Source organism: Leguminivora glycinivorella, chromosome 5, assembly GCF_023078275.1.
Source record: "Leguminivora glycinivorella isolate SPB_JAAS2020 chromosome 5, LegGlyc_1.1, whole genome shotgun sequence".
NCBI lineage: Eukaryota > Metazoa > Arthropoda > Insecta > Lepidoptera > Tortricidae > Leguminivora > Leguminivora glycinivorella.
In genome coordinates, this window is record NC_062975.1 from 20,946,465 (window position 1) to 20,963,570 (window position 17,106).

General features: G+C 37.4%; 1 protein-coding gene across 1 annotated transcript in view; it reads right to left on the bottom strand.

Moving 5' to 3' along the window:
* The window catches only part of LOC125226582, a 509,615-nt gene that overhangs the window by 106,015 nt on the left and 386,494 nt on the right, over positions 1 to 17,106 (bottom strand). Inside the window, exon 4 of the mRNA XM_048130586.1 lies at positions 16,628 to 16,761. Coding sequence (XP_047986543.1) covers positions 16,628 to 16,761 — 134 coding nt within the window. The remainder of the gene's footprint in view (positions 1 to 16,627; positions 16,762 to 17,106) is intronic.

The following is a 17,106-nucleotide window of genomic DNA, read 5'->3' on the forward strand; positions in this document are numbered from 1 at the left end:
TCGTAGAAGTCGACTGTGGGATATGGGTTAAATTGTGGCGTAGGCGAGAGGCTGGCAACCTGTCACTGCAATGTCACAATTTGGATTTCTTTCAACCCCTTTTTTCCAAGAGTGGCACTGAAACTTAGTAGTTCATGTTCTCTGCCTACCCCTTTATGGGATAAAGGCGTGATTATATGTATGTATGTGTATGTAATTGATGGAAGCATACAATTTAATTGAATATTAGCAAATATTAGACTTTCTCCGAATGTTGTACTAACTCTTAACTGATGTTATGTCATGATATAAATTACTGTGAAGGCATTAAAGTGCATGTAATATTATTTGTGACGTTATCTGGGTAAAGGGACCTTATTGTCGATGGCGCTTACGGCGTTATGAGCGACGTTCGTATACAAATACGACTCCGCGGGACGTAAGCGCCATCGACAATAAGGTCTCTTTACCCAGATAACGTCACATTTTTGAGCACATCGTCCCGATATATTTGATAGAAAACTGTAACATATTGAAAGGACCTTTATTCTTTAGACTACCATTGTTTGCTAAAAACATAAATGGAGTAAGAAAATCGAACCCTCTCATGCGACAATTATTTTGGGTCGGCCCGAGAGCTCGACTTGTAAAACGAGATGTGTTCTGCTAAGTGTTCGGTATATACGTTGTTTGATGCTTGAGTACTTTGCTGAAGTTCCGCAATATAAGAAGTTGAAGGATTATCCTTAGATGACTATTTACAAATATGTTATTGACGTTTTTGGAACAAGCTTTTACCGTTGTTATTACTTTTCTTTCCAATGGAAACAGATAGGAGAGCAGGGTAGGTACCTACTCCATCGTGTTTGTTGCATCGTTCTTGTTCCCCTAGCTGCCTTCTGTTTCCAATCCATCATCAAATCGGCTACAAGTCATTAATATTGTATTTTCATCCGATTTATATCAGCAAATCAAAATTCAACAAAGAGTAGAAAATGCATTTATGCTGTAAGGAAGGTACCTAGGTACATTGACAATTGACCAAGGGCCGGTTGCATCAACCAGAGTTTTAATAGACACATCATCATCCCCATCAGTCAAATACGCTTCGAATTCATTATCATCGGCTTCATAGAATGCAATACGCATCACTACTAGACCGTATCGGTCATCAACCTGCCCTAATACGACAGCATTTATAATTACAGCAATAATTCCTAGGCCTACACGTCCAAACGTCACCGAATGTCATCGCACGTCATCGCACGTCACATATCACGCGTCACGCGCGTGCCGCTGTCACAAGCAGTTGCCGCAAAAATAATAATGTCGACGTTGAAGGGTTTTTTGCTTCTTATCCGTTTAGTTCTGTTGGTTTAAGAAATGTGTTCTTGTTGGACAAATAACATTTGCTGAGTGGGGAGTTTTATAAATTGTTTTGTTATTTGGCTTTAGCTACACTATGAATTATTCGATAAATTGAGTTTTTAACTTTTCCTGCAGTAGGTACATGCTGTCGATCTAACACAAAACAATAATTGTATTATTCTCTATTGAAAACGAAGAATAATCCGTGAAATTGTAAACTATACGTCATAGTTCACAATATTTCGTTAGTTCATAATCTTACTAGTGAGATTATAAACTAGCGGTGTTTACAATTTTACGGTGACATAATTATATCGTCACTACTTTTAAAAAAACTTGTATCTTCGTCTGTCAATGAAAAGAAAATTGTAGTAAGTATGTATGGAATGCATATAGACTTACTGCGTTTTAACTTCGAGGAACAGCGTGAGATACGAGATTTTTTAAAAGTAGTGACGATATACTAGATAAGACTGATACAATTGGATTATAGGGGCAACAGGCCATTTTATTGCTCAGAATCTCAACATACACAGTCTCAACAGTCTTTTTTATAAATTTGAGTACCACAGACAAATAAAATTATAATATTTTTTATAATGTATCGTCTCTAACTTTACAAAATTTTATTAATGAACCAATTTAGTGAAAATGATAAAAAGCGGTGAAAATTTTCATAAAAAAATACGTAATTAATTGATTTAACTTGTATGGTCGGATAGAGGTACCAATTTGAGAACAGTAACTTTGGTTCCCGTTTCAACGTCATAGACGAATGGTTTAACTTGGTTTAACTTTATCGTTACAATTTGACTGCAACCCGTCAAAGGAACGTATCCTACTGAAGCAACGGGGCGAACGTTAATTGTCAAACGGAGGCAATTTCATTAGGCAACAGTGTTACCAGACTCGAATAAAAAACCCGTTTTTAGGGTTCCGTAGTCAACTAGGAACCCTTATAGTTTCGCCATGTCTGTCTGTCCGTCCGTCCGTCCGTCCGTCCGCGGATAATCTCAGTAACCGTTAGCACTAGAAAGCTGAAATTTGGTACCATTATGTATATGAATCACGCCGACAAAGTGCAAAAATAAAAAATGGAAAAAAATGTTTTGTTAGGGTACCCCCCCTACATGTAAAGTGGGGGCTGAAATTTTTTTTCATTCCAACCCTAACGTGTTATATATTTTTGGATAGGTATTTAAAAATGAATAAGGGTTTGCTAAAATCGTTTTTTGATAATTTTTATATTTTCGGAAATAATCGCTCCTAAAGGAAAAAAAAATGCGTCCCCCCCTCTAACTTTTGAATCATTATGTTTAAAAAATATGAAAAAAATCACAAAAGTAGAACTTTATAAAGACTTTCTAGGAAAATTGTTTTGAACTTGATAGGTTCAGTAGTTTTTGAGAAAAATACGGAAAACTACGGAACCCTACACTGAGCGTGGCCCGACACGCTCTTGGCCGGTTTTTGTACTTACATGTACCAAAACATCTACATCCCATTTGCAAATAAAATCTGGAAAGATTTTTGTCAATTAAAATAAAAGTTTCCAAGATACAAACACGATTTTATTTTTCTGTAATATTTAGCATAAAACCAATGTAATGTTTGCTAAAATTTTTCGTTGGTGAACTTCGGAGATAAGGGGGGGGGGGGGGGCGTTATTTTTACACATTTTCATTCAAAATTCTTTTTTTTTCACATCAAAAAAAAAATAGGTTATTTAGGTTCAATTTGAGCTCTTTCTAACGATACCCCTCTTGACCTAGTAACTTGAAATTTACAGTTTGAAGCACCCCTTTAATTTTGGCCATTTTCTACAATTAAAATCAATAAATTTAAAAAATATATACTCTTAATTTGTGAGGTTTATAATGTTCATAACTATTCCAAATTACAAGTTAGTTAGTATAGCATTTGTAGTTCTCGACATATTTAGTACTGTGATAGACGGACAGACAGAATAGATGGACAGAGTTGCTGTACCGCACTAAAAGGGTTTAGTTCCTTTTCTACCTTTTAGGTAACGGAACCCCAAAAAGGGGCGATGAAATTGTACTCGGTTTGTCTGTGGGTATGTAAAGTAAGTAAGCAATGTAAGCATCAATAGTAGCAGATGGAACAACAAAGTACTTAACTGACACCCTGATCCTGGCCCAGATCACATAGTTTGTGGCTAGGTTGCTCCGTGTCAGATATCCCGTAATATTTATTTATTTGTATAACAAAATATTAAGCGTGGATGATGGACGTTATTATAATGCTGGTTTTGTTTGTTAGTATAAAGCAGAATTTTGAATACTCCAAGGCCAGAAACTTTTCCTATTACACGTAAGTAACAATGTCAGTAACACGCCTCGGCCTCTATTATTTCTTCTATTTATCTAAAGTTCTGTGCAGACATTTTTTTTATACCGCGTCGGTAGCAATAACTGGTATACGGCCCGCCTGATAGAAAGCGGTCACCGCAACCCATGGACGCCTGCAACTCAAGTGGTGTCACATGCACATACTAATAAACATAGTTTTGTACACTAATGAGTAATTTATAAAAGATTTCACTTGTATTACCCGTAAATATCACTCAAGCTGAAGTTTCCAAATAGCACTTAAAACTTGAATTCTACTTTATATTACGTAGGTACTCCTTAATTTTCCTTTGCAAGGTCAGCTTTTAAAAGTTCTTAAAAGTTAAGAGATATATTACAGTCAGCTGTTCGTAAGAGTTAAAAATAACTGGGCGTTGTAGTAAGTTTAAAAAGTTTTCCACTGAACGCTTGGAATGGCTAAAGTGACCGCGCAGTTATAGCGTTACCAGGGGATCACTTTGAAAATAACACAATTATATTGAGTTGTTTAACTTCAAACTGGAATAATCCACTCTGAACTTTTCCTTCATACAAAAGTAGAATAAAAGGATATGTAAATTGTTGATGCTCAGAGCCATAATGCATACCTACACGAAATTAAAAAAAAGTTACAAAGTAAAGATAATGTTATGAAGTCCCGTTCTGGTTTATACAAATGACCTTATGTATGTATATGTATTCCATATTATTTGGAATTTACCACTGACTGTTTGCTGATAAAAACATGAAAAACCCAACCAACATCAAAAGTTTCAATTTAAAATCATTGCAGCTGGGCGTATTTAAGTAGTCTGATTTGACACTTTTTATAGTTTCTCAACCAAATTTGAAATCATATCACTATAAAGCTAGATTTTTTTTGGAAGATAAACAACATTATTTCGCTTCAATTACTTCACAATCGAATACATGTGGTAATCCTTAAAACTTTGTACTCTACCGGGCGAAAACAAGCTTAGCACTCGATTGAGTTTCAGGATAAATCGCAACGTATTTCGCAAACAGCTTTAATTTATGTTTTAACGAGAAACGCGACTTTTTTTACATATTTATAGGACAATAACCCAAGACCCAGTGTATTTATCAGAATCGTTTGAATGAAATACATAACGTGTCCAATACGTAGGTATAATATTGATTTAAACTAACACGATTTCTAGTCAAAACTTCAAATTGTAGTAGGACTTACAAAATATAAACGTAGTTGGCAGTAAATAGTGACCCTGCCTGCAAAACCGGTGGACCTGGGTGCGAATCCAGGTAAGAGCATTATCATATTTGTACGATAAGAAAAATAAATAAAAAGTTTATTAATGAGTAATAACAAAAATTTAAACAGAATGATAAAAAAATATATTTTGTATATATTAATTATGTACATTGTGTATGTTATGACTGAACATAGATTTTTTTTTTCTCCTTTGTCATCAAATTCAACATTCGGTAGCTTGTTATTATAGTTTATAGTACAACACGACCTTCCCAAGTGGCACGGTTTTCTACTTAAATGCTCAAAGTTTGTTCATCTCAAAATAAACACAGTAAAGAAGTAAATCTACAAAAGTAGAACGTCAGGGAATTGAGCATGTTATTATGCAGTATAACAATAATATGGTAGGTATATTATTTTTCGTAAATAATAACATAAGAATTATTACTAGACATTATTATTCATATAACTATCACGTGATTATAATAATAATATTTTAGCCGCTAGTCGAATGTGTTTTGTCTGTTCGGCAACGACAGTTGTTTTTGTTTAAATACTGTGTCCTACGAAATAAAGTCCCACGTCTGACTTGTGACCTTTTTCACCGAGTCAATTTGAGTTATACCCTTTTTCACTAGACCCACAGAATAATTATGTAATCAATCAAAAGCTGTTACCAAGCACTTCTGCGTCACCTTTTGGTTGTGTTGACACAACTCCACAAATAAGTACATGGCAATAAAATTATAATGAAGGCGGAAAACAGTCAGTCTGGTCAGAACAGGTCGAGCGAGATGACGAAATTAGCTTTGCTGGTTTTCTTTATAGCTGTGGGAATCTCCGCGGCTGCAGCCCAGAACCCAGGAGGTATTTGATAATTTTAATAAATCTGAAAAACGGTATTTCACTAACAAACATAATCCCAAATTTGTTTTTTATCATGCAGAAACGTCTGCGAGCGCTATTACATATTTTTAAATTAAAGGAATTTTTTTTCCTTTAATTTAAAAATATACATAATCCCATTAGACTCGTTGTATTTTTTTTATATACCACGTCGGTGGCAAACAGGTATACGGTCCGCCTGATGGAAAGCGGTCACCGTTACCTATGGACGCCTGCAACTCAAGGGGTGTCACGTGCACGTTGCCGACCCATTAGAAACTTGTACACTCCGCTTTTGAAGAACCCTTTGTATGATTTAATTGCCTGATTTTAATTTTGCTTTCGTTGGCGTCTTTGTACTTTTCGCTGTACCCTTAGTGCGTTTTCACATCATCCGATCCGATATCGGATGTAGGACCGATATTCCATACATTACAGGTGCCATCTTGGATTTCTTCCATTGAAATCCTTCCGACATCCGATATTGGATAGGATAATGTAAAAACGGACTTACAATGAGTCACTAACACTAAAAACTATACACTGACAGAACGCAGCATCTATACAGAAATTACTTTCAATAATATCTGCGAAAAGTGAACGATTACTCTTAACCTCGACACGGTTGCACGGCAGGTCATCTGCCGCAAAATTTTCCCGATTTTTTGCATGTCCTCCCGACTGCTGTAGGCATTGCCGTTAAAGTAAAAATTTTCCCGCAATATAATTTCATTTGTAACACTGAATTTCAAAATTTTGAGCAGCCTGTCGAGAACAGACGGACTGGATATTAACAAGAACCAATGGTTATACACGGTGCTCGTGAGCAAGCAGAGATTTCTATAGCACATTCCTGATCCCATTTTAAGGCTAAAATGTCATATATACTTTTCTGGATTTCGTATAGTTTCAGAGTTATTACCAATTGAAAAAAAAAAATCTTATTGTTGCTTAGTACGAAAGAACGTTTTACCAACGGTGATGCCCTTATGGAGAGTAGTCTCACTATCCACATTGATAGATGTCAACAACCTTTCAAAAACGAGATTTTCAGAAAAAAAACTTTTTAACAAAAAATAAAACCGCCTTCAAAAATAAGCGCGTTACAAAACACGGAGAAACTAAAAAGCAAAAAATAATAAACCTTTGAATTCAGATTTCTTATCGGATTGCAATAATCTAAACATCCAAATTATAAACAAATCAATTACTTTTGTAGTCGGTACCAGACCTGTTCATCGCCTTGCTATTCCTGTTTGCACCACCCAACCATACGCAGGCTGGCACCGACTCCAAAAATAATTGATTTGTTTATAATTTGGATGTTTAGATTATTGCAATCCGATAAGAAATCTGAATTCAAAGGTTTATTATTTTTTGCTTTTTAGTTTCTCCGTGTTTTGTAACGCGCTTATTTTTGAAGGCGGTTTTATTTTTTGTTAAAAAGTTTATTTATTTGTTGATTTTTAGTGGTTCCTATTGATATTCTATGTATCAGTCCGAATATATGTACAGTAGTGAAAGAATTATCCTTTAACTCCTAACCATTGAGGAGTTGACCTTCCATCATCAGCTCAGCCACATAAAGTTATCACCATCAGGCGTAAATACTGGTGTACCTTTGAAAAATACACTAAAAACATTACATGTGCCTATAACATTTGAGGAGTTCCCACGATTTCTCCAAGATCCCATCATCAGACCCCGACTTGGTGCCAATGGGACCATCTCGGGGTTATACCTGATCGAATGAAAAAAAAAATTTTGAAAATCGGTCCATGATTCTCGGAGATATCGAATAACATACATACAAAAAAAAAAAAAATTCAGTCGAATTGAGAACCTCCTCCTTTTTTGAAGTCGGTTAAAAAAACGTCCAAACTCATTTTAAGTACCAGTTTCACGGATAAAATTAACTTTGAACGCAATATTAAATGTAAAAATATATTCAAAAATATAAAAAAAAAACTTTTTTGCCAAGATTTCCTCATCTGTATTAAAAAAAAAAATCTTATGGCCTCACTGCACTGTGTATAAATTTTCCATCACGATCATTGAGTAATTATTACTCAAAGATCACGATTACGTTATCAAGTGTCCAACGAAGTCGTGAGCGGAGGTCAAATGCGGATGTATGACGTGTATTGCGATTGATCTTTGTTTATAGCTAGGAGCTAGGATATTTTTAAAACACAATAAGGCCGTTTTCACATTATCCGATCCTATATCGGATGTAGGAAGGATGTAAATTACTTGTATAGTAGATAGATACGTAAGATGACATGTAATTATATATTATCAATAAATTATGAGTATGAGTATGAGTATAAGATTTATGCGCTTCCAGGTCTTTATTTATGTATTTGATAGATCATTATTACTAAAAAACGATATAAAACGCAAAAATTGCGGATTTAATGCAGATGGCACTTTCCTACAACAGTTTTTGTCCGAGGCACCATCTAACTGCCGATATCGGCAGGACGCTTCCGACATTTTTGGCATGCCGATGCCGGACCCCCCCGCCAGCTGTCGGCCGATAATATTTGTATGTGTGCGTATATAATGTAGGTATACGTTTGTAGTAGTGTGCGTGACAAAAATGGCGTCTATTAAACAGCTGTTAATGATGAATTTCTGTTGAAAAAAAAAGTAACTCATCGGTCCGAATTGCGGATACTAATTTTTTCATGTTTTAGTAGATTATAGTTAAATGTAAAATTATTTATTTTACCTGCACCCACTTGAGTATTTTTATGCTCGTTATTTTAATTTTACAATAAAATATTTGAAATATAGTGCTTATAATTATTAAATATAAAACTTTTTTTAAATAATTTTTTGATATAAAATCATACTTCATTGATTTGGAACAATGCGTTTTATCGGACCGACATCCGACACTATCGGAAGCATTTATCGGGTGTAGGATGTCGGTCCGACACCCGATATCGGATCGGATAATGTGAAAACGGCCTAAAACGTTAAATTGTCTTCGCGTTAACGCGATAGTTAGGTGAAATAAAACTATGGTGTCACACGTTGACCACAAATGCTGTAAAGTGTTCGAAACGTCGGGATGAATTGTAATTTTTAACCCCCGACGCAAAAACGACAGGGTGTTATAAGTTTGACGTGTCTGTCTGTCTGTCAGTGTGTGTGTCTGTCTGTGGCATCGTAGCCCCCGGACGGATGAACCGATTTCGATTTTTTTTTGTTTGAAAACTGAGTTAGTCGGGAGAGTTCTTAGCTTAGCCATGTTTCATAAAAATCGGTCTACTATGTCGCGGTCGGGGTTTTTTCAAAATTTTAATTTTGTGGTTAGGTTATATTATAAGCGATATAATCCATTTCTATAGTTTTATTTCACAATAAAACGTTATCAATAACGACTGTCAGAGATCAAGTAATTATTTTATCTGGGGAACTAGCCAACATCGCAATCGCTCTCTCTCTATCGCTCTTCTTAAGCGGTGCGACAGAGCCAGCTGCGCTTCGATTCGATCGTCACGTAGCGTCAATGATTGTCACTTCGGCTAGGCTCTGTGGTAGCGCACACAAAGAGGTGTCAAGTGCGAACAGAGTAGAGTACTCATAATCATTCGTCATATTTTTTTATTGCTATTAGCTAACTTAGCCCCAAACTAAGCAAAGCTGGTACCATGGGTGCTAAGCGACGATATACGATATACATACTTAAATAGATAAATACATACTTATATACACAAAAAACATCCATGACTCAGGAAGTAATATTTGTGCTCATCACACAAATAAATGCCCTTACCGGGATTCGAACCCGGGACCGCGGCTCAGCAGGCAGGGTCACTACCGACTGAGCCAGACCAGTCGTCAAGTTTCAAACATAGCATACAGACGCCGCAGACGACGTTCAGCTGGACGCCGCCGTCGACGGTTTAGAATAGAGATGGGCCGAATACGGACTTTGCCGAATAGGAATGTTCGGCCGAACATTCGGTTCAGCTGTTACCGAACCGAACATTCGGCCGAATATTCGGTTGAGCCATATTTTAAATCCTGGCTTAGAGTAGTTTCTATAACTGAGTGCATAAGAAAATTTTGGTTTTTGTATCTTAACCCAGATAACCCTAAATGCAAAAAATCTTACCCCCGGATTTTTCGGGATATTTTGATATATTGTCACTTACCCACTAGAAAAATCCAAAAAAAAGAATCGGTGTTATAACACCAGCCGGCGTATCATGCTGCCAATTTTATACTTATCCACGTGGATAAAGCATCCGTCACGCTTTAGCAAGTATGTCAGTGTGAGAGTGACAGATGTCTTATCCACGTGGATAAGTGATAAAATTGGCAGCATGATACGCCGGCTGGTAGGGTTAAGTGGGTTAAGATACGTTATTTTACCTTTTTTACAAAATTATTGTATTTTATATTTTAACATTTTTAACGCGTTTTTAACTCCCTTTGGTAGTTCCTTAGAATATTGAAATAGGATGTCATTATCCGATGAACTACGAAACAACTTACGCTATTTATTCACTTTGTTTATTCGGTAAATATTCGGCAATGTAACTGAACTATTCGGCCGAATACGAATATTTGCCGAATTTGACTAATACTGAATATTCGGTTTTACAAAATTATTGTATTTTATATTTTAACATTTTTAACGCATTTTTAACTCCCTTTGGTAGTTCCTTAGAATGCTGAAATAGGATGTCATTATCCGATGAACTACGAAACAACTTACGCTATTTATTCACTTTGTTTATTCGGTAAATATTCGGCAATGTAACTGAACTATTCGGCCGAATACGAATATTTGCCGAATTTGACTAATACTGAATATTCGGTTTTACAAAATTATTGTATTTTATATTTTAACATTTTTAACGCATTTTTAACTCCCTTTGGTAGTTCCTTAGAATGCTGAAATAGGATGTCATTATCCGATGAACTACGAAACAACTTACGCTATTTATTCACTTTGTTTATTCGGTAAATATTCGGCAATGTAACTGAACTATTCGGCCGAATACGAATATTTGCCGAATTTGACTAATACTGAATATTTACCGAATATTCGGCCCATCTCTAGTTCAGAACGACCAGCGCCTACTTAATGTATTCTTTCTTGGAAACACAGGATGCATCAAAGACAACGAGGAGTTCGGTTGCGTGCCCAAATGCCCGCCGCAGAGAACGTGCAGAAGGCCCGACGTCGACCAACACGTGTCTTGCCCGCAAGTCTATCCTGCACCTTGCGAGCCTAAATGCGCCTGCAAGCAGGGGTACATCAGGAATGATGATGGGGAGTGTGTGACGGAAGACAAGTGCAGTAAGTATTTTTTCCCCTCACTAGCTCAGAAACACGTGTTTTGTCCTTTAATACCAGCGGGTAAAAACGCATTTTATCCACTAGTGGGTAAAGTAATTTGACCTTGAATAAAGTCAAATTAACTGCTTTAAAATTGATAAAAGTAGGTGAATATAGTAATTAAGATGATTTACCACCTGTGGAACTACTGGAAGCAGTAATAATGGCATTTTTTTGCGTTGTAGTTTCCTCGCTATAGTGAGGGGAAAAGTTTTGTGTTACACTCGGGTGCAAATGTATTTTACTTCTCGTGTGTTAAAAAACTCGCAAGTTCAGGATTCTATTCTCGAACCACTCGCTTCGCTCGTGGTTCAACTATAGAATCCTTTCACTTGCTCATTTTTAAATTCCACACTCGGCGTTAAAATACAACTTTGCCCCCTTGTATAACAAATAACTATTAACCCCCGACGCAAAAACGACGGGGTGTTATAATTATAAGTTTGACGGTTTAGATCTAGTTTTTTTTTTGTATGAAAACTGAATTAGTCGGGTGTGTTCTTAGCCATGTTTCATGAAAATCGGTCCACAAAGTCGGGGTTTTTTTTTTCAAAATTAAAATTTTTAACACATACATACAGTATGTATCTGCATAAAGAGCAAACATTATAACCCTGAAACCCCCAAATACGTGTACCTACTTATTATGTTTAGGTCACACTGAGTAAATATTAAGAGACGAAATCTGCAATGAAACCCCGATCGACCAGCAGATTAAGCGCCGGAAATGGAGTTGGATTGGGCACACACTCCGAAGGGGTCTAAACCATATACCGAGGCAAGCCTTAGACTGGAACCCCCAAGGAAAAAGAAAAAGTTGCCGTCCAAAGCAAACTTGGCGACGGACTATTATTGCAGAGGCTAAGGCTATTGGAAAGACTTGGAGCGAATTGAAGCACGAAGCTCAAGACCGATCGAGGTGGCGGCGCACTGTGGACGCCCTCTGCCCCACCTAGGGGACATAGGACATTAAGTTGTTGAGTAAATATTGCCATGCGACCAAAACTGAAATCGCTAAATCGCGAAATAAATGAAGCTCCCATATAAAATTCAGCTTGAGACAACCAAAATGTAAGAAACAACCAATTTTTTTGGGATTTCGGGCTAGGTCCTATCTTAAAAGTCGCTCAGTATGAGCTAAAATCTAACGTCGTAACGAAACGTTTCGTAATATCTCGTAGAATTATTCTATACCTCTTACTTGCTTAGAACCTATTGTTCCTAAGCTATTTTTTTTGCAACACAGCATGCTCTCCGAACGAGGAACTCCGCTGCGTGCCTTATTGCCCATTGGAGAAGACCTGCACAAACATGGACGAACAAGTGTCTTGCCCGATACACTTTACTGCATTTTGCGAGAACCAGTGTGCCTGCAAAGACGGTTTCTTCAGGAACTCTAATGGGGCATGTGTGGCGAGAGAAAATTGCAGTAAGTTTTCTCTGTAACTTATTATCAAATAATATAATTATGTTTTCGACGACCGCTCTGTCCTAGCTGGTAGTTACCCTGCCTGCTAAGCTGTGGTCCCGGGTTCGAATCCCGGTAAGGGCATATTTTATTTGTGTGTTAAGCACAGGTATTTGTTCCTGGGTCATGGATGTTTTCTATGTATATACGTACTTGTATATTAATTATATCGTTTGCTGAGTACCCACATCACGAGCCTTCTTGAGCTTACCGTGTGACTCAGTCAGTCTGTGTAAGAACGTAGATTATATTTATTTATTTGTCTTTCCCATCACGGAACAATGGTGTTCCGGACCTTTGGGAGACGTGCGCGGGGCCGAAGCCAACACGTAGAGGCCCTTTTGACACTTCAATGAAATGTAAGGGGTACACCGAGCGGATGTTGACCTTGCTCGTTTATTTATTTATTATTATCGATTTTGTTTTATGAAATAGGAGGCAAAAGAGCAGACAGGTCTCTAGATGGCAAGAAATTTATTATAAGCGGTTTTATTGCCAGTGACTGTCCATTTAGTACCAGTACCAGTATTCATAATATTTTTTCTTACCTGACGGTCAACAAATAACACATAAACAATAGTTGCGTGATGATTGCATGAAAAATAAGTACACAAGGACACTGCTCTTACGGATATCAAATCTTATCCACAAATAATTTAAAAGTGATTGAAAAAAAAAAACACTTAGGTACAAACTCTTTTGTTTCAGCTGGTGAACTCGACACGAGTATTCCGCAGTAAAGGAAGAAGTGGTGTATTACCTACTTGACTGCGTTTTGGGGGAAAACGCTTCGTCTATTACGAACACCTACCCGCCGAATTAAGAACTGAGGTATCTGACGAAGCATTTGAACGGCAATTGAGGAACTTTTTATTGAATAATCCATTATATTCAGTAGATGAATATATGGAATTAAAATTGTAATAACCTGCTTTAAATTGTTTTGACATAGTTTTAATTTTACTATGACGATCACTATTCATGAGATACCTACCTATTAGATTTTAATTTGACCTGGCCCCGTAGCCGAATGGCATTTCTCCGACGCCAAACGAAAACGATACGCCGCTGGCTCTGTCGCGCCAATGCGCAAGCGCGATAGAGATAGATATCTACTAGCGCTTCGTTTCGTGAGCGTTTCGTGAGCGATTGTGCCATTCGGCTAGCCACCCTGTATTTTATTGTTTACATATTTACTTAAGGACGGTAGTTTTTGAAATACCATTTGAAACTCAAATTGTTCTTTCATGTTTTCTATTGCTTATGATTATCATGGACATAAATATTATTGTACCTATTATATGTTTGCATGCCTAATTATAATTATCATTATTGACGATCATAATGTTAATTCATATAGGTTAACGTAGATTAATTTATACTGTAATTTATCATTATGTAATAAATAAACTAAACTAAACTATTAATCGAAATAAATCGAAATGACATAAAAAACACTTTAAATTTATTTAGTATCAGCTTCATAGACCTCAAATAAATAATATGTAATCGAGGTCACCTACTGAATCGTATGCTTCGTTGGAGTCGTAATTTTGTGCTAGTTTTCATGCAATTTATGATGAATAGGTATACCTAAACCTATTATTATATCGCTTAGGATATCATAATGGCCATAAAAATACGTTTTTTTACAAAAAACATTATCGCCGACTCGCGACTGTTCTTTTCTTTCAGCAGTCATCTTTAGCCCTTCGGGACGATTCTGAAAACCCCTTATTTCATTACACAGTTTCTATGGTCACCTTTCTGCTCCATCACCAGATCATGGATGATACCATTGCATTGTCACGTGATGTACATTATGTGTGCAATAATAGGTATGTTGTAATGAATCTCATTATGATGATGATATAATACATTTTTGTCATGAACAGTAAGTACCCCCGTTGAGGAGTAGTATGATGAAAAAAGTAGATACCTACTGGACACTGGCTATAGGTACCTACGAGTATTGGCTAGTGTCTGAGTGTGAGGTACCTAATTAACTTATTTCGTAAAATCTTTAATCTTAGCATGGATATAACTACTTCCCACTTCTCAATAATACAAATATACCTACTACAATTTTTGCCAGAGATTCAATGCGCTGAACATTTGTTCAGTTCGGTTCAATCCAATTTGTTCAAACATGAGAGTATTGTGTGGAAATGTTGAAAAACCTGCTCCATTTTATAAAATTCACTTTGCTCTGTAAAAGTACTGAATAAAATACCTATTGGTAAATGCTATTGAGAAAATTTAGTAAATAGCGATCGTTTTTGCGCTAGATATTGTACTGTATTGTGACGGCGGTGAACCAGCGTAAAGCTCGTATGGCGTAAAGTGACCAAATACAAGTAGGATTCGGTACACATAAGAAATAACACATAATAAGTGTGGAGGGAAATGTAAGAATGTATATTTCAGTGGCTCTGCTAAACTGCTAAACCACATCTCGGACACTGGCGATCAAATATATGAAAGAGGCGCGTTCTTACCACATAGTCTAAGCTCGTGTAGGTGAACGCAGACTATGCTTGTATGGGTGAAATATGACAGGTCGACTGTTCGCGTTTTTGACAGACGGTAACTGTGGAGTAACCGAGAGGGGGTGGCAAGCACTTTCAGCGGGGAGCGGGAGTGGCCATACTGTACGATAGTAATCTTTATTATACTGCGGCTAAACTGTTGTACTCTTGTGTCTTATACGTTGACAGCGTTGACTCTTTTAATCTATACACAGTATAAAGTACTCCACAGCATCTGCCTGCCTGTTTGCGATAAACCCAAATACCTATGCCACACACTCGACGAGCGGCGTGGGAAGTAGCGAGGGAAGTAGGCAGAGGCATAGTGTGGCCGCGCTACTCATGCCGCTCGTCATGCTCCTCGTCATGCCCACCGCTCCCCATTTTGTCGGTTTTTTGGCGCGAGTCAAAGGGCCGGCAACAACCTAGTGCGATAATCGCGCGAGTAGGGCAGTGTGTGGCCGGAGAGGGCAACATCGCGGCAGTGCGAAGAGCAGCGCGAGGAGCATAGTGTGGCAGAGGCAAAACACATCAGCGGTGGCGTTTCGCGTCGCAGAAATGGCATTCGGCTACGGGGCCTGAATGGATTTTCATTCGCCTTTCGACAATCGATTCACGAGAAAGGTTTGGGTGACTAATTTATAAACAGATAAAGTCTAAGAAAAAAACGTACCTCAGTACCATCACGTACCATACAGAAAAAGGTACGGTGACCTAGATGGCATTACACCTTTGGGGTACGCTCAGCTAGGTAGCGCTAATATTCATATTTGACATTTTAAAACATATCAAACTAAGAATATGGGCCAAATTTTCAAAACTAAGGTTCAAAAGTTTTAAGCCTGTGTCAAGAGATGGCAGTGATTACACATTTTACTTCGACAGTAACTCGCTATAATACTCGATCCTCTTTGCTTGTAATAAATAGGTACATTTATTAATAAGTATATACGTATACTATCAGCTTCTATACATATAGCAACTAGCTTTTTCCCGCGGTTTCGCCCGCGTACTAATTTAACCTAGTTGTCCCATACGATCTTTAGACCCCCATTTCATCCATCTTAGGAGGTGAATTTTGAAAAATCCTTTCTTAGTGCTCCACTACACCTCATAAGGTACCTATGTGCCAAATTTGGAATCTCTAGGACCAGCGGTTTCGGCTGTGCGTTGATATGTCAGTCAGTCAGTCGGTAGTGACCCTGCCTGCTAAGCCGCGGTCCTGGGTTCGAATCCCGGTAAGGGCATTTATTTGTGTGATGAGCACAGATATTTGTTCCTGAGTCATGGATGTTTTCTATGTATATAAGTATGTATTTATCTATTTAAGTATGTATATCGTCGCCTAGCACCCATAGTACAAGCTTTGCTTAGTTTGGGGCTAAGTTGATCTGTGTAAGGTGTCCCCAATTTTTTTTTATATATGTATTTAGATATTATGTTAAATATACTTACGTCTCGTCCATTGAGAAGCCACGTGAGGTTCGCCGGAGGGTCGGCAGGCGGCGACGAGCATTGAGCGCGGAGCGAATCGCCGGACGCGTACCATCCCTTTTCTGCTTTTATTGTCGGCTTGTCTGGGGGCAGTTCTGCGGACAAGAGATATTTCTAGTTAATATAATATGTAAATATAAAGGATACGTATATTTGTGTGTGTATTAAATTGTATAGCGCACGTCTTCGGATAAATAGTCAGAACAGGGTGTTTAGCTCAGTGGACAATCGTTTTGTGCTACGCCAAAAACCGCTTTGCGTCTCTCTATCACTATTTCATGTAGTGGGTTAGTGACAGTTGCATTTCATTCGTTACGAAGCGCAAACTATTAGCATGTTTACTACAGGTGGTACTTCAAATTGAACAAATTGGTAATACATCTGTTAAACACTGATTTAAACTTTCACGATTATTACACATCATTATTTTTAAAATCGGG